The sequence below is a fragment of the Cynara cardunculus genome (genome assembly GCF_001531365.2).
Source record: "Cynara cardunculus var. scolymus isolate 2C chromosome LG 1, CcrdV1, whole genome shotgun sequence".
NCBI lineage: Eukaryota > Viridiplantae > Streptophyta > Magnoliopsida > Asterales > Asteraceae > Cynara > Cynara cardunculus.
In genome coordinates, this window is record NC_037528.1 from 18,074,195 (window position 1) to 18,093,182 (window position 18,988).

Consider the following 18,988-nt stretch of genomic DNA (forward strand, 5'->3'; position numbering starts at 1 on the left):
GTTGACCGGGCCGGGCCTATAACCGGTTACATAACCGGTCCCGGTCCCAAAAAACGTCAAAAACCCTAACCGGATCATAACCGGCGGTCCCGGTCGGTCCCGGTCCCTCTCCGGTCCCGGTCCCGGTCCTCCGTCGGTTACGGGCCGGGCCGGGCCCATTTGGCCATCTCTAACCGGGACTGGGACCGGTTATGATTTTTACGAAAATTCAAAGTTCGGCTCAGTCAGGTACTGGGAAAGTGGGAATGATTATCCATAGGTCCAATTTTAGGGGTTTTAAAAATTATATAACAATTTTCAACTTCTTTTTTGCAGTTTTTTGAAGTTCTGTTAAGTGTTACAATACTAAATTACAAAATCGTGATAAATAAAAAAACATTTATAACATTTTTATGTAAAAAAGATTTGAGAAAATAATTAAAGTGTATTTGAATTACTCAATTAGATATTTTAGAGTGTATTTCAATAAGATATTGTTCAAAGAAAAGAAAATTTTCAAAAAAAAAAAACTATATGCTCAAATTTGATTTTTTGAAAACAAAATGTGTCCGAATAGGGCCTAGCCCGAGACCCCGACTGGTTCTAAGGACCGGGCTTTATACATGGAGAATACTAGGGTTGTTCATCGATTGAAATTCATTGGATGTGAGGGGAACTGAACCGATCCAATCATCCATTGAATGTTGGATTTTGCCAACCGATCTGATCCGATTAATATTGGATAACCGATTCAATCGAATCCAATGGATGATTGAATCGGTTCGGTTCCATCCATTGGATACTTTTCTTGGATATCCAATGAATGATTCGTTGGGATTAGATCCATCAAGTGTGTTAATTCAATCCAATTCTTCAACAATGATACAAATTAATTAATCACTTTTAATATGTGTTAAAACTAACACAAAGGAAGTTAAAATTTCAAAGTCTCACATAAAACAAATTCCGGTTTAAGCAATTTGAAAATAAATTTATTTGATGATAGTTGGATAATGGTTGGATGGACAACAAGATGGTCATCGGATGATTAATTGGGTGGGTAATTGGATGTTGATCGGTTCGGTTTTGGTCAGTTCTAGATTGCCATCCGAGAACCGAACCGATCCAAATTGGATGTTGAAATTTTCAATCTGATCCGATCCAATTACAATTGGATATCCAATTATAATCGGTCGGTTTCAATTGAATCGGTTGATTTTCTGCACACCCCTAGAGAATAGGGCGGACATTTATGGTCGGGACTAGAATCGATTACAAGAGTACAATTTTGTATCAGAACCGATTTTTAGCCTTCTATGCTCCGCACGAAAATAGCAAGAAACAAAGGCCCACACTTAAAAAACTTCATAAACAATTTAGTTATGATTGTGATGCATGGCATTTTTGGATCAATTAGTTCCTTCACTTCAACTTATGACATGAAATAAGTAAGATGTATGAGAAACATCCAAAATATTACAAAAAGCCCAACTTCAAGATGATCTATCTATGTACATGAAAACTCAAACCCGTATTGACGAAACACTTGTCAAATTCACATATTACCTTTAAAATAGTTTAGTCAGAAAAAAATTAGTAAAACTGTTAGAAAATGCATTTAAATCATCAATTTCAACCCTTCGAGTATAACCACACGATCATTAATACCCTTTCGTTCATCATCGTTTTTCAATAATCCAACTCAAGAAGAATGAAACGGGATTTATGTTAAAGTTGTTAATGAGGATTGAATGCTAATGCAGCGATTAGCAGTTGAATACAATGTTTGCGAGGATTCATGCGTTATCTTTGGCTTTTGTACTTGATTAGACGAAATATGTTGGATGTCATGATCATCATCAATAATACTGCAATAAGAATTAACTCAAGGCATTATTATTAACCAATGGGTCCCCAAACTTGATTTCTTGATCACGACGTGATTCCGATAAAAGTAACATCTACGGAATTAAACAAACGATCTTTTAATGAACCTTTTCTATTACAATTGACACGTATACAAAACAATAACTATTCTTTTGTATTGCAATAAAGTATGTCATAAAATATATCGTATACCATATACCATTTTTGTTATTGAACTGTTTTATTTTAGTTTGCAGTCTTTAAAAGAATTTTCTTTTAAATTAACTAACAAGTGTAACCTTTCAAAATAGTTTAGTCACATTATTGTAATAAAACCATTAGAAAATTCATTTACGTCGTCAACTTCAACCATTCGAGCATAACCACAACTATCATCAATATCCTTTTGTTCATCATCGTTTTTCAATAATCCAAGAACGAAGCGAGATTTATGTTGAAGCTGTTATGAGGATTTGGTGGCAATGAGACAATTAGCAGTTGGATACAATGTTTGTGAGGATTCATACGTTATCTTTGGTTCTGTACTCGATTAGATGAAATGTCTAAGAAATCATGATCATCATCGATAATACAGTAACAAAAATTAGGTAAGATTTATATTAAAAAAAATTAGTAGGATGGTCAATTTGTGAAAAATGAAAAGTTTGTAATGCTAAGATTGATCTTATGAATACAAAGTTATGAACTCAAAACTCAATAAATACTTGTTTTCTGTTTTCTTGTTGGATCTTGTCTTTTAAAAAGAGGAATGATGGGGAAAATGAAGGGTTTTGAAGAATAGTCGGTGATCGCTTGTGTAATTCTTTGGGAGATTGGAAATACCATCGCCAAGAATAAAACCCATCTGCCTTTCACTACCTTCATCTTCTGTTGCACCATAGCAATCACATACTTTCCCTTCATTCACAATCCAATGTCCTCACTCAACCAACTTTAACCCTAATCCACAATAACCCATCAAACAGGAACAAAATTCCCCAGATGCGAAATCAAGAATGCCCATTTGAATTGGTGGAAATCAAGAACGAATAGCCTGGTCTTCTTATCAAGAAGATGTTTTTTGGGGCCGTCCAATTGGGAATAATGGCGGCCTGTGTAGTCTTGTTTGTGCCAATGGGTATGGCAGGGTGGCATCTGAGCCGTAATAAGGTTCTCTTCTTCAGCGGCGCTCTTTTCATCACTCTTGCTGTATGTATTCATCTTATTCCTTATTTCCCTTCTATGTTTCCCCCTGTTCTGTTACAGCAAGAACAACAGCAACAAGATCCTACTTCTTGCATTTCTTTACTAAACGAGGTTACTTATTTCCCTAACTCTCATGGGTTCTCATGGAATTGGGAAACCAACTCTGGATCTCATGATTGTGATTTCCAAAAGTTGGGTCGCCCCGATGTTTCAGACCTGTTAAACGGGTCGTGGGTTGTTGTTGCGGGAGATTCACAGGCGCGACTGTTTGTGGTGTCTTTATTGGATTTGGTTTTGGGTTCAGACGAGATGGAGTCGATTCAAGACGATTTGTTTAAGAGGCATAGTGATTATCATATTGTTGTTAAGAAAATTGGCTTGAAGTTGGACTTCCTATGGGCGCCTTATGCAACTAATCTGACTGATATTATCATCGGGTTTAAGCGAAATAAAATTTACCCTGATGTGTTGGTGATGGGTTCAGGGTTGTGGCATATGCTACACTTCACAAATTATTCGGATTATGGTGTTTCTTTGGGGTTGCTGAGGGATTCTTTGGTTCCATTGCTTCCGGTGTCACCTGAGTTCAATGCGGCTGGGCCTGATATGGGATCTGATCCTATTCGAGCACTCCATTTGTTTTGGTTGGGCATGCCGACATTGATAAACCGGATGCTAAATACAGAGGAGAAAAGGGTAAAGATGACCCATGAGATGTCTAATGCTTATGATCAAGAGCTTCATAAAAGCAAGATCTTGCGCCAAGATGGTGGCCCTTTTCTGTTACTAAATGTTGCGATGCTAAGCAATAAATGTGGCGTTGATTGTTCGTTAGACGGGATGCATTACAATGAAGCTGTTTATGAAGCTTCTGTTCATGTTATGCTTAATGCATTGCTTATTGAGTCTCATCAAAAGCTATGATATAGATGATTCTTGATCTCTTCTTTCCGCTTGAAGTAGCAATTTTCTTGAAGATGGGTTTACAGACACCACTTATGCTTTTGATATCAGCAAGTATGATTTCTTGCTGTTGATGCCGATTAACATAATATCAACATCAGCAAGTCATTCATCTCGGATTAGTTGGGGTATGCCAAAAAACGAAACCCAGTAGAGTTACATTCTTTTCAACACATAGGAGTGTGATGATTAGATGCATATAGAGTTCCATCTCTTTTTTCAGTGTCAATCAATGCTATAGAATTGCACCAATTGTATTCAGTAGAAAACATTTCAAGATTTGCAACCATGTTGACATGAAAAGATACAAAAGTTTGTCCAAAATTGCAGTTTCATTCCAGGTGATTTTGATCTTGTTATATACCCCTGTGCCGTTTAGATTCATCCTCTGCCTTTATATGTTCTGATAAATTGGTATGAATTTGAATGTGGAAAATCTGGAACTTGTATGATGAGCTAAGCTAGGAACTAAAACCGGCTGAAACTTGATTTAGATGTAAAACAAAGATTAAAGAGATTGTCGAAGCCGTTTTACCACTTTACTTTATGGATTTCATGCTAAGTTTATTACATTATAATATGAATGTACTTGTGTTTGAAAGTCTTTATCCTTTACTGAGGCATGGTGGCCAGATGTGGAAGAGAAGAAGCACCTTTCCTGGAAATTCTGTACATAAAGAAGTTAGATTTGAACAAGAAAGGTAACCCTCTTCCATTTTACTAGTGGTATCACTTTGAATGTTGTTTTGTTATAACTGGTTTTTTCTAAACTTGTGTTCGATTACTGTTGGAGAAACTGTGAAGCTTGTAAGGGTACATAAATATGTGGGTTGATGTGAACATAGACCTTTAACTAAGCTATTCCAATGTCTTTGTTTGTGAAGTGGATGTACCTTTTGCTTGATCTATAAGAAGAAAACAGATATTTGAAACAGTCTGAAACATATAAGGACTCAAGTTTATCAACTATGGGAGGCAGCAGGTTATTGAGCATGGGTTAAGAGTTGAGACTTAGTTTCTGAGAAATCAATATTACTAGATCCTTAAGTTAGACTAGACTAGGTGTGCATTCCACACCTTGCTTATGTTTTTGTTGTACTTGCATCTCTTCACATCTATCTCTCCCTTTCATACACTTTTCACTGGACAGGACACAAACAACCACACTGCTGTTTAGGATATAAGTCAGGTATATATATACATCTTAACCCCACCCCACCTCCGGGGGGATATAGTAGGCTCGTTTGGTTTTAAACGATGTGCAGCCTTGGCGGTATTGGATATGAAAGAAGTTGTGGTAAGCATATTTGATGGTTAAAATCATACAAACAAGAACAGGATGGAGTAGGCCTTCGGTCCCAACAAAATTGATGGAACAAAATCATATAATCAGAGACAAGATCGATAAATTAAAACCCTAAAACCTTTTCTTCAATTTGAATCAAATAACTCATCATACAGTGAACATTTTTCTTACACTGCAGTTAACAAAAAAAAAAAAAAAACAGACAACAGGGGAAGTTTTCTTACAGTTTATTTTATACAATTGAAAAAATTGTTCCAGTGTGCATTCCGCAAAAAGACTAGGTTCTATGGTTGTGATCCAGTCCAGTGGTATGTTACTCAAGAAACTGCTTGCCCTCGAAGTTCTGTCCGAAATTCCAATCTTTTGGAGCAACATTATAAGATGTAAGAGTTAAGCCATCGCTACTAGTCACCTCGAAAGAAAGTGGTTGATTTTTTAGGTCAGCATTTATGTGCCAATTCTGTCCCCAATTCCTATTCATTGGAAGCCATCCAGTTCTGGAACCCTTAATCTTCACTGCCGCTATATCTCCTGCACCACCAACATTGCTAATCAGCACCGATAAGAACACTCCAGCTCCATCAATGGTGAAACGTATTCCCCCTTCCTTTCTGCACTTTATCCTGTCACCGAACACCCAAGATATATGTATTTTTTTACAGAACAATCATTCAATATGTATTTTTTGTGTGTGTGTGTGTGTTTGAACAAAAAGAGAGGGGGGGGGGGGGGGGGGGAATACCTGCGATACTGAATGGGCATGTTTGAAGCCTTCCAAATCGCAATCTTCTCGAAAATCTCAATCGGTAAAACAAAATGAGCGTTGGGAGGGTTGCATTTGCCGCCACCGTCTGCAGGAAAGCCGTAGTTGGGAGCGCAGAAATTAGTGGCCGTCACAATAATAGAAGTCCCCGGAATGCACCACCGGAGATCCTCTACACACCTGACCTCGAAACATGCGCCACAGATCTGTCCTTTCTCAAACAGTACAGTACTGAGGGCAGCCGTGGCCTTCCCGTACCCTGCCCCCTCCAGATCACCGTAACCACAGGCGCCGCCGACGGCATCAGCCGGATCAGCTGCCGCGTAGTAGGTTGCCCTGGCAGATCTCCACTCGGACAGCAACTCCGATGACGAGGTGGAGTAGGGATAGTGAGCAAATACTAGCAGTATGGAGTTGGAAATGGTTAGAGAGAGAAGCAGGGTGAGTGACAGCATTTTCTAGAGAGAGAAGGGAAAGTGGTGAAGTGCGTTTTCATTGTTGTCCATTGCAGCTTTATGCTTCCATATCCTCGAACACATGAAATATTGAGAAGTAATTTGGGTTTGGACCGACAACCTTACTTGTTCTGGTCGGTTAAGAAATTAAATACATGATACATAATTCTAATTTTAATTTTTAATTTTTAATTTACGAGTATAATAATTATATGATTAGAATTACTTAAAAATTTAGTGTATAATTAAAAAAAATCGTAGCTGGATTGGAGGATATTTACAACTATTTTTTTTTTTGTCTGAGAGAGGAAGGTGGACAACTTCTTCATTAAATCTGATTGCAATAATGCATTTAATCTTGTTAATAGCATAACAATGGGTATTGTAATTTGAAAATTTTATTAATTATAAATAGGGGTGTTCAAAAACCCGACCAACACGATCAACCCGATTAACTCAACCCAACACGAAATAACTCAACCCGAAACAACCCGATATCTAATCGAGTTGTAAAATTTTCAAACCGTAGGTATTGGGTTATTATTATTTGAACTCAACTCAACCCAATGAATCTGATATCCATTTATTTCTTGAATTTAATATGATTATTGAATTTCTATTAATATATAGACTAGACAATTACGTTATCACGTATGCTATTCATATACATATCTTTTCAATCTATTCATATCTTTATATAACTCATTCGTATATATGTTCAGTAACTGTAAACATATATACGTAAATTGAGAAAATTAATTGAATGTGATATACGTAAGGAGTATGAATAAGTTGTATCAAATGATTGATGATGAAAAAGAAATTATGAGTAGAGAAATAATATATTCAAGATTAGAAAAATATTTTAATGTACCAAAGTATCAACCCGACCAACCTGTATGGTTTGGGTTGGGTTGCACTTTTTGTTTGGGTTGAGCTAGGTTAAGATTTTTCAAACCAATGCTCGTAAGCATTGGGTTGGGTTGTTCAAATGTCTTCAACCCGATCAACCCAACCCATGAGCACCCCTAATTATAAGAATGAATAACCTTTTAATTTGAATTAAGATGACACGACACATATTACGATATTTCTACATCATGTCACTGTTTACGTGTAACATAATCCTTACTCAAAAAAAGAATTCGACATAAGGATTCCACTTTCTACGTGAAATTCAACTACATGGTTAAAAAGTGAATTTAGTTTTGTGGTTTGGTCATTTTCATAAATTTTTCTATATAGAGAATAAATCACATATTTGGTCCCTGTGGTTTTTATAACACATTTGGCCTCTATGATTAAATTGACGTAAAATGTCTCTTAATTAATTTATTTAACAGAAAAATCTAATGAAGTTAATGAGAGGAACCCAACACGTTATAAATTATAAATCACAAAGATGTAATTTATGGATATTTTAAAATATATAAACCATGTAATTTACTTTTACATTTTTAAACCAAAGAAAGTGCAGATAAATAATGTATCGACCATTTAGAAAAGATGGGATGTGAATGTGATGATGAGAAAGTGGGATTTTGCTGGTGGAAAAACAATGGCGGTTGTTGGAGACAAATCTTTATTGCTTGTTTACGAATTACGTGATTTTGTAATTATTAAGTTACCACTTCTTTTATAAAAAACAAAGAATTTCTGAATCCAAATTTATTATGTCTTTCTATAATATATCTTTTCAGTTCAAATATATGCAATTATATATCAGGGTTGGGGTTCCGGTGAGAAATATAAGAAGGGATCCTCCACCCTTGAATGTACCAGATCAATCCCCGATTAAACGCATTTATGAGTGAATTTGAGATTAAAGGTGATCAAATGTTCAAATTCGTTATTACGCTTCTCACATTAACTCTCCTTAAGATTAAAGGTGATCAACGATTCAGATCTTTTCTTACGATTCTTAACTTAACTTTATTTCTCACACGATCTCTCGTCTTGTATACTAATATCATTTAACAAGAAGTTTTAAACATATTAGAATTAGCTTATAATTTTGACTTTTATAATTTCTAGTCAAAGTTGCTTCCTTTCTAATCTTCATGGGAGCAGTCAAAGCAATTTAATTTAATCATTTGTTAAATTAAATATATGATGAATAAATGTCATAAGAAAATGCAATGGTGGACAAAGTTAAGTCGAGTAAAGTGAAAATTATAGATAATTGGTCAAACGTAATAACTTTTAAATTTAAAATTACAATTTACACTTCTATAATTACTTAATACTTTACCTTATAATTTTTACTTTTATTTTTTTATTTTACACTTTTATTATATTACCATGTATAATCGTATATTCATTAAAATACGTGTTTTTTTTAATAATTTACGTTGTTATAATTGTTTCATCAATACCTTCGAAAAACAAGCCTAATATTGAGTATTTTTAGATTTAATCATATTATTATATTAATAAATAATATGAAATCATTTTTAATACATACATTTTAAACCTTTATAGTTATTTATTTAATTTCTATATATACTTTAGTTTGTCATTTTTTATTTACAATCTTATCATATTAATATACATAACCAATATTAATTAAAATACATTAAAAAGAGTGTATTTCTTTTTACAAATTACATAGTTAAAGTAGTTTCGTCGATAACTTCAAAAGAAACCCAATAATGAGTATTTTTGGAAATTAAGTATATTACTAATCATCATAAGTACATAAACATTTTCCCCATGATTGAACGCTTACATTTTATACTTTTATAGCTATTTAAAGATGAGAAAATTTTGAAAAAAAACCTAATGAATTTTCTCATTTTGAATGATTAAGTATCTGAATAAATAAATAAAATAATTGATCTTTCTAATTCGTCAATACCTTCAAAAACAAGTCACTATTGAATATTTTTAGATTTAATTTATCATTACATAAATTTTTAGATTTAATTTATCATTACATAAAATTTTATCTTTACATCGTATTCGTAAATATGTTGATTTATTAGACTGATAATATCATAAATGTTATTTTATGTCTAATAGTGTTTTCTATTTATAAAATAAATAATAAAAAAACTAAAAATTAATAAACTTTTAATAAAAACAATAATCGTAAAGATTATTTTTTATTTGTTTTAACAATAAAAATACCATTAAATTTGGAGTTATAAAACGAATTACACTAGACTAGAGTACTTAATTAAAGATTAAAAAGAGATTTACTATAAATAAGAGGGGGTATGAATAGCATTATTTTTTTAAAAAGAGATTTACTATAAATAGCATTTTCTTTTAGAAATGAAATACACTTTATTTATTAATACATTTACTTAAAAAATAGAAAATATTTGTATTTTTTTAAACCTTATAATCTTATATTATAATTAAAAATTACAAAATTGAGAAACCAATGTTTTGAATCTGTCTGTTACTCAAAATTATCAAACTAATTTCTTAAGTGTCATATAAAATTGAGATTTAATAATTACTTTCACTATTTACTTTCATACATCAAAATCAAACCAATTTATTAAATGTTATATCAGCATAAAAAAATTATATTTTAATCAAATAACAAAAAATCTTCAATTAAGTATTCTTTATTATAGTTTAATATGAAATTATTAATTTATAATTGACAATAATACAATATTATAGAAAATATAATTATTCGCTGATCTATTATTGGTGTTCTAACGACTTGTCACGACAGCTGATGACATGAAACTTAAGAATTATTGTTTTACATTACGTTAAACATGTGGCATGCTATAGGATAATGTACGGTACACGATATTTGACGATTTATAACTAAATAAATATAAAATATATATTGGTATATTTTTTCTAAAATAATTGCATACACGTTTTACATTTTCTTTAAACATGTGCCAAAATATCATAAAAATTGACTTGACATTAAACAATTACCAAACACAATTTATTATTTATAGATTAAACTTTACAATTTTTAATATTAACTACGATATCAACTTATGAATCATTTAATTTACTGTAATTGTCATTTGCAATCCATTAGATTTACGATGGTTGTTTATTTTACCTCTTAATAGTTTTATTAAGAGGTGAATCTTGTTTGCCAAAAAAAATTTGTTTCTTAATGGTTCTAAAACCCTCTGAACGATTTTATATCTTGGGTCTTCCATAACCATTCAGCGTTCTAATTTCATTATGAACAATTATCAAACAATTATATTTCATTTTGCACCATATCATAAGAGTCTATTAATCGTTCTGACAACTTAATCATCCTACACTAAATCATTCAGCAACTACTAAACAGTGCATGATAATTAAATGGTCAGAATGATTAAGAGACTTTTATGATATAGTACAAAATGAAATTTGCTTGTTTTGTAATTGTTCAAAATAAAATTATTGCTATGAATAATTTAGGAAGACCAAATATACAAAATCGTTTAGATGGTTTTAAAATCATTAAAAATATGTATTTATATTTTTTGTCAAACAAGATTTATCTCTTAATATATAAAATTATTAAAAGATAAACAAACAAATGAATTGTATCACATCCACCAATTTCGATTATTGTTACTTTCACAATCCCTCTGGTATCATCATATTGGATGGTCTAAATCATAATAATTATCATCCCATGTTTTATTTATTTCTAGTTAATATCAACAAAAAAAAATCCTCTTTTTCATATTTTGTTCGTTTCTAGTTAATATGGACAAATTTAAATGTCTTAAAAACATGATATTTTAAAAAATATATAACATTAATATAATTAATCGTAATTCATATTTTTCATAAAATTTTAGCTTATTACAAATATTTAAATATTCTGTTACAAGTTAAATTTATCGAGCTAGCATTAAATCAAATTTCAAAAATAAAAAAGCTTATTTTGATAAAATACTTTTTTTAATTTTTAATGAAAACAAATTCTACAATAAACAAATGAATCAGTGCGTTTTTTTAATTGTTTTACCAAGCTTATATTTTATGTGATAAACAATCAAATATATTATCATGTTAATTTATGTGATAAACAATCAAATATATTATCATGTTAATTTATGTGATAAATAATCAAATATATATATATATATATATATATATATATATTATCATATTAATTTATGAAAAGGAAATATAACTTGGTTACATATTGCATAAAAAAGTTAAAAATGTCTTTGTTATATCAAATATCTTTGGTATGGATATCATGAAAGTGACGTATCCTTTCGTGTTTGGTAACGTTACGACATCTCCCACGTTGATGTGTACCAGATATGTAGTGACATTTTATATATCATATATTCCATGTTATTAATAATTTTATTGGTGGTTTTAAGTTGGTTTGTAATAGTAGGTTAGTTCCTTAGTCATATCACCGAAGGAAATTTTCTGTTGATAATTAGAGAAATTAACAAAAATAGCAGTTTCAGTAGGTCGGATTTAGCTCTTACCCATTTTTCTTCCTAACTTATTCAAAAAATCACTACCTTTACAAATAACACATCTTTGACTTACGGAGGTGGCTACGATATCATAAGGTTGTTACGATATCATAAACCAGTTGTGGAAGTGCTTGGTTACAAGGCACGTGGCACCCTTGGAGGTGCCCCATGGAGATGCATATTTACTCGAATCAATTTTATTTAAACATCCTTTTGTAAGTTGAGGAGTTGTTACCTGTAGAAGTGATGACTTTTTGAAAATTTTGGTGGAGAAATGACTAATAGGTAAATTTAGTCAATTGAAATGGCTATTTATGCTATTTTCCCCTATGTTATATACGGATTTTCGACAGAGTAGTAAGACACACGTGAACCAAAATTAGAAAATAAAATCTAGAAACTATTGAGGAATTAGCGACAAAAGAAACTGTCATTAAGTTGTCGCTGAATATTACCATTACTGACGGATCAACAACCAATGAGTGATAGCCTCTAAAGCCGTTGGTCAAGGGTTTAATTTTCATATTATTTTACTTTGTTTTCTAAACTTTGTAGGTAATCCATTGGTAAATAATACATAATGTCGACGAACCTGCAATAAACTTCTTATCTTTAATGTTTTTTAATCCGTCGGCAAAATAATTAGTAATTTACTGATGGATTATCAATGGTCTTTTTACAAGAAAATAAAAATTATATAACTTGTATATGTAAATATATTATTGTGTATCAGGTCATACCGGGTGATCTTCAATGAATATATATCATGTACTTTGGTCATATTATCTTGTAACGAGTCATTGTAGGTTAAAGCTATGAGATATAATGGTCAAGTTGGGTTCTAAATGAGTGATGATGAGCATGGAGTTTGCCTTTGTTTTTGAACAACAATTGGGGCGAAAATGATGTTTGTTAGATTGTCAAAATGGGTGAATCAGAGCAGAGGATGAGCATAGAGTTTTTGGTTGCAATGGAAACAAGTGTGCAAATGGGTTTGTACAGTAGATATATTTAGTAGAGGAGTTTTTTGGCTGTAGTTTTAATCGTGATTTTAGTGTCATTAGATCATTTGATGTATTTGGATTTACAAAGGATGAAGTGGTTTATGTTAAGCTATAACAGGGGTTAGTAAGTGTGGAGGATATACTTGTATAAACTAACTTGAACCTATAATATGTTGGCATTGACATACAATAGGAGTCAAGAGGGTCGCACCCCCTTGCGGGGTTTAAGGGCAACCCCCTTGTACAAGTAGCATACGCTAATTTATTGTGTTCAAATTCTATGTTTATGTTCAATGTCTGAGGGTTCAATGCCTGTAATCAATGACGCTAATCAACATACCTTCACTGACACTGGTTAGGGTGAGTGCTCACTCACTAACGATGCTGATTGACGAACTATTGTTTAACTGTACTATAACCTCTTATAACTCTGGAGTAATTGTTGGTAACCTCTTACCTTTAGAAAGTGTCTTCATTTTGTTTTTACATATAAACTTAACTAATCTTGATGTTTTACTCTTTTTTTTTTTTTTTTTGTTGTCTAAAAACAGATTATGAATGTGGATTATTTTCAAGTAAATTTCGTGATCAAAACAAAATATACTATCGAAATATTATTTTATGAAGAGTGTTGTCTGAACCCTTGGAAGTTTAAATGTGTGATTTATGGATTAATTTCATGAATGTAAAAATTAAAAAATGGCATCCAATTTAAGTTGGGGGAAAGGGTTTATAAAATGATTTTAATGAATTAATTTTTTTATGTAAATTTTCGCTGTTAAAATACCAGTAATACACGAACAATGGGAACTGCATTATTGAGTAGAGGCACGGGTCACAGCCGCCGTTATATAAAGCTCACTTTTCCCTACGTTCGCAACCCCACTCCATCACTGTCGTCTCGCTCTTTCTCACTTACCATTTCTCTCACACACAGCTCTCCCGATCGTCGGAAATGGCTTTCGATAAGATCAAGGTTACAAACCCCATCGTTGAGATGGACGGTGAGTCAAAAACTCAATCTATGATTACATTTTCCTCTTTGTCTATATGTCCTGCTTCTGCTCCTTTCCCTTTTTCATGCTCAGATCTATCAACTTAATTTGAGCAGATAGATCTCTCTTCTGTACCGTTATTTAGTTGCTCATATGTATCATACTTTTCACGCACGATCTGATTAGCGATTGTTAAAATATCTATATAGATTTCATCTTTCCAAACTATGAGACATCTGTTTTCTGATTCGGATCGGTCATCTATACAGACAATCAAGTGGTTTAATTCATATGAAAATCCTTGCCATCTTTCATTCTTAATCAGCCCTCGGTTGATACGCGATTGCTATTTATTTAACTCATGAATTTGAAAAATATGGCAAAATGATTTTGTCCAACCTAACATCAGTGGGTACTGGGAGTAATCTTTTGCAGAACAGGGTAGAGGGTAGTGTTTGAAAGCATATAACTTCTGGTTGTGTAAATCTTGTACTTTGACTTCTTATTATCAATATCATCAATATTGTTGCTACCTCTGTCTCAAAATAACTGCAATCATTTACTTCTCTCAAAACCAATGGAACAATTTGCTTGGCTAAGTTTGAGTATAGAAGACCTATTTGTGGTCCAGGCTGCAAAACACTGATATAATTAATTTTGGTAAGCGAGATTCCCTCTCTTTTGTTACATATTGAATGATAATCAAACTGCCTTGTTAAATTATGAGCTATTGCATTATATTTAGGAAGGAGGGAGTATTATCTTTGCAACTCAATTATTGGGTTTGTTTCTCTACTTGTGGAGTTGTGATCTTATTATTCTTTGATGTGGTTATTTAGTAAAACCCACCTTTTCCAAGCTGTGGGGTGGGGGCTGTCTTCAGTGGTTGCATGATTATGTCATTTAAATTATTCTTGTAAAAACTCATAGCCCAAACTTGTGTTCAAGTGTCCCATGTAATTAGTAGAGGAGCAATGACATATAGTAATAGGTCTGCATTATTTATATATGTGGAAAGTAGTGCTCGGGCCTGTAACTTCTATCTTTGGTGCAGGAGACGAAATGACTCGCATCTTTTGGCAATCGATAAAAGATAAGGTCGTATTATTTACTAATTGTTTTGAGGTTGAATTTTGCTTTTTTGGATTATATTGCTAAGGTTGAAAAGCTGTTTTATATACTGCAGCTCATCTTTCCCTTCGTAGATCTAGACATAAAGTATTATGACCTTGGCCTTCCTAATCGTGATGCGACTGATGATAAAGTCACCATAGAAAGTGCCGAAGCGACCCTCAAGTACGTTTACTTGTTGCTACCTTTTCTTCTCCACTTCTTTATGTTGCTAGTTTTATGATAGGCTAGATTTATTTATTTTTTATTTTTCCATCTATGTGGCTTAAGGCCACCTCCTTGTATTTTCCCTTGTTTTTCTAGACTCTGACTGCCATTTTGTTTCTCCAAACTGATATGCTCGATAAAACCTTAGGTACAATGTTGCAATTAAGTGTGCCACCATTACTCCAGGTATGTTAAATTTATTCATCCTGTTATTTAGTGGAGCACTGCACAGATTAGCACCTTTTCCATAGAGAAATTGATAGAGTGATCCACTTACAGATGAGGCTCGAATGAAGGAGTTTACCTTGAAAAGCATGTGGAAGAGTCCGAATGGGACAATCAGGAATATATTGAACGGTTAGTGATATTCACCACGTGAAAGATGTTGAAACTATTATGTGCACTGCACATATGGATTTCAATGTGTATGGGCTCACTACATTTGCACTTTCTGCAGGCACCGTTTTTAGAGAACCAATTCTTTGCAAAAACATCCCCAAGCTAATTCCAGGTAATTAGCAATTTGGAATTTGGTTTGCTATTTTGATTCTTGTGGTTTCTTCTTTTTAATGTCATGGAACTATGTTGGCTGTTATATCTAGGATGGACAAAGCCGATATGCATCGGAAGGCATGCATTTGGTGATCAGTACAAAGCTACTGATGCAGTTATTAAAGGACCTGGGAAGCTGAAGATGGTGTTTGGTATGATTAATACTTCTCTCTCCCCATGAGACCCGTTCATACATTAACATAGTTTGAGGTCTTTGAACACTAGATTCAGGCAGACAATCATGAAACATCCCTCCCTTATAATAATCTTGTTCTTCTTTTAAACAATTTTTCATGACAAATTTTTACAAGGGTGTTGATCTTTTCTTGCAGTTCCTGAAGGAGAAGGTGAAAAGACGGAGTTGGAGGTTTACAACTTCACTGGTGCTGGAGGGGTAGCTTTGTCAATGTACAACACTGACGAGGTATTTCTCTACAATCACCAGGATTTTCTACTATCATTTTCCAGATTTATATGTCCAGTACAGTCTGATGTATATGACATTTTGTTGAATAGTCCATTCGTGCTTTTGCTGAGGCCTCAATGAACACAGCTTATGAGAAAAAGTGGCCACTCTATCTTAGCACAAAGAATACCATTCTTAAGAAATATGATGGAAGGTAAGTAGCATTAGTGGGTTTCGTGTTATCTTGTCTATCCTTTAACTTCTTATCTGGCATTTGTGGGTTTCTTGTCAACTTGTATATCCTTTAACATCACAAAGTCAGTAATTCCGTTTACTTGTAAACATGTCAATTAGACATCTTATATGTCATGTAATTATAGATTTACTGATATCTTCTTGTGGTCATTCTTTTGCCTCTGCTTTTGAGATCTCCCTTTTGATGCGTTTATCAATATATTTCTTTTCTTTTGATAAAGATTCAAGGACATATTTCAAGAAGTCTATGAGAGCAACTGGAAGTCAAAGTTTGAGGCTGCTGGGATATGGTGAGGAGCTGAACTATTAATTTGTAATATTCTAAGAAATTGTAGGTTTCATTTGTCATCACCTTTTTGTGGTTCATTTGTAGGTATGAACACCGTCTCATTGATGATATGGTTGCTTATGCTCTTAAGAGTGATGGAGGTTACGTATGGGCATGCAAAAACTATGATGGTGATGTGCAAAGTGATATGTTAGCACAAGGTAGAGTTACAGTCTATTGCTACACTGATTTTCTCACGATGATCTGCATACCTCATTCCGTTCTCCTTTGATTTAGAATTTTAATTGTCAACTTAATTTGATTTCACATTTACAGGGTTCGGATCTCTTGGATTGATGACATCAGTCTTGGTATACCCATCTGCTCTCTTCCCCTCATTCAGATCTAGATCTTTTTGGCAACTTCATATCTATATTTTTGCTTTCATCTCCTACTTTCAAAGGCAGATCCAGAAAAAATTCAAATGAGGGCACAAAATAATTAGCATATATAAATTAAAATGGAAAACAATTATAAAAAGCATGGTTTAATTAAAAATGACATAAGATTAGTTCTTCTTTTCATTTCTGCTGTTGTTACCAAAAGAAAAATTAAGAAAAAAGCCAAACGGAGTCAAACTTGCTATGTGGCATTCCATGTTCAATGACTCTACTATTAGGCTGCAACCACTTTTTTTGTTAACTTAGGGGAGCACATATCAAATTAAAGTGGTGCACCTTAAGACTCCTTGGAAAGTACGTCGGCACGATAGAGACCCCTCCCTCCTTAAATATTCCCCTGCCTATACTTTTACTTGGATCATGTTCAAAGAGATGAGCAGAATAAGTGTTTTTGTTGTTTATATAGATTTCATTAATGTGTAATTGTAATGGGTTCTGGTTTAGGTGTGTCCTGATGGGAAGACCATTGAAGCTGAGGCAGCCCATGGCACTGTAACGCGTCACTACAGGGTGCACCAAAAGGGAGGGGAAACCAGCACAAATAGCATAGCCTCAATCTTTGCTTGGACACGGGGGCTCGCCCACAGGTTAAATCTTTATTCACTCGGCAAAAAGAATTTATCATATTCGAATTTTAACCTATGAGTATGATGTCTTTGTTTTCTCTAAAACACTTGGAATATGAATTGTAATTCAGGGCAAAGTTAGACAACAACTCTAAGCTTTTGGAATTCACTGAGAAGCTGGAAGCAGCATGTATTGGAACTGTTGAATCTGGGAAAATGACAAAGGATCTTGCACTCATTATTCATGGATCCAAGTAAGTGATTTTGGTGTTCATCTATATATTTTCGCGATTCCATGAAAATTACAATGCTTGACTTGAGGGTAATTCATAAGAAATGCTTTGACAAATAACAAAATGTCTTGAATGCCCTTGCAAAACGGGAAATCTTGTGCACCCAATACTCGAATACCATCACTTGATAGTTTTGACAGGGGACATATAAGTAATTCTGGATTAATCAAAAAAGAAATGTTGCGATGGATTTCAGGCTGAGTAGGGAGCACTATTTGAACACGGAAGAATTTATCGACTCTGTAGCAAGCGAGCTGAAAGCAAGACTTGTGGGCAAATCATCACTGTATGTATTATTGGACGATAAAGAATTTGTACATCTTTTCAGAAAATCCTGTTTGCATTTTAGTAAAAAGTATTGATGAACCAAGCATGTGTTGTGTTTTATGCAGGTAAGGTGACAGTTGAGAGTAATGGTACATGAGGAAGATTTATGTGGTATGGTTGTGTTTAATCGTCCTTCATTTGTGTACTCTTATCTATTTCTGGAATTAGGTTCTTTGTTTGATTGAATTCAGGAAAGCTACACATAGACATCACCATGGTTATGCTTATGGTCATTTGAAGGATTTGTTTCATATTTTTATCAAAGGGACCTAGTTTCATCAATTTCAGTCTCAAGGGAACTTTTATGTTCACAAAATTAGGAAAAATACCGTTAGAAATTTGGTTGGTGCTTCTGTTTTGATTGTTTAGATATCCGGCCTTCCAATCGAACACATCCGCATATACACATAAGAGATAGAGTCATTCAGGTATATGATCTTAAATGAGATTTTAATTAAATTCATGATTTTCTGATTAGTGTGAAACATTCACTTTTCTTTTAATCCGTCATAAAGGCTTGAATTTAAATAAAATTTCATTTAAGATTATATAGATAAAT

General features: G+C 33.2%; 3 protein-coding genes across 3 annotated transcripts; 2 read left to right on the top strand and 1 right to left on the bottom strand.

The window, feature by feature from the left end:
- The first annotated feature begins 2,687 nt into the window (after window positions 1-2,687).
- On the top strand, window positions 2,688-4,334 carry LOC112507496. The gene has a single exon (XM_025112114.1). The coding sequence runs from the start codon at window positions 2,920-2,922 to the stop codon at window positions 3,973-3,975; it is 1,056 nt and encodes a 351-aa protein (XP_024967882.1). The 5' UTR covers window positions 2,688-2,919; the 3' UTR covers window positions 3,976-4,334.
- Window positions 4,335-5,248: 914 nt separating this feature from the next.
- LOC112511357 (expansin-A13) lies at window positions 5,249-6,564 on the bottom strand. The gene is made up of 2 exons (XM_025116956.1): window positions 6,063-6,564; window positions 5,249-5,943 (listed from the first exon to the last, which is right to left on the bottom strand). Exons 1-2 carry the CDS (start codon window positions 6,536-6,538, stop codon window positions 5,634-5,636), a joined length of 786 nt encoding a protein of 261 aa, XP_024972724.1. The 5' UTR covers window positions 6,539-6,564; the 3' UTR covers window positions 5,249-5,633.
- Window positions 6,565-13,860: 7,296 nt separating this feature from the next.
- On the top strand, window positions 13,861-18,720 carry LOC112511677 (isocitrate dehydrogenase [NADP]). The gene is made up of 16 exons (XM_025117388.1): window positions 13,861-13,972; window positions 15,018-15,061; window positions 15,150-15,259; window positions 15,450-15,487; window positions 15,581-15,658; window positions 15,759-15,812; window positions 15,904-16,005; window positions 16,186-16,277; window positions 16,370-16,473; window positions 16,736-16,804; window positions 16,888-17,003; window positions 17,119-17,153; window positions 17,688-17,830; window positions 17,941-18,063; window positions 18,299-18,388; window positions 18,495-18,720. Exons 1-16 carry the CDS (start codon window positions 13,924-13,926, stop codon window positions 18,496-18,498), a joined length of 1,251 nt encoding a protein of 416 aa, XP_024973156.1. The 5' UTR covers window positions 13,861-13,923; the 3' UTR covers window positions 18,499-18,720.
- Window positions 18,721-18,988: the final 268 nt, after the last annotated feature.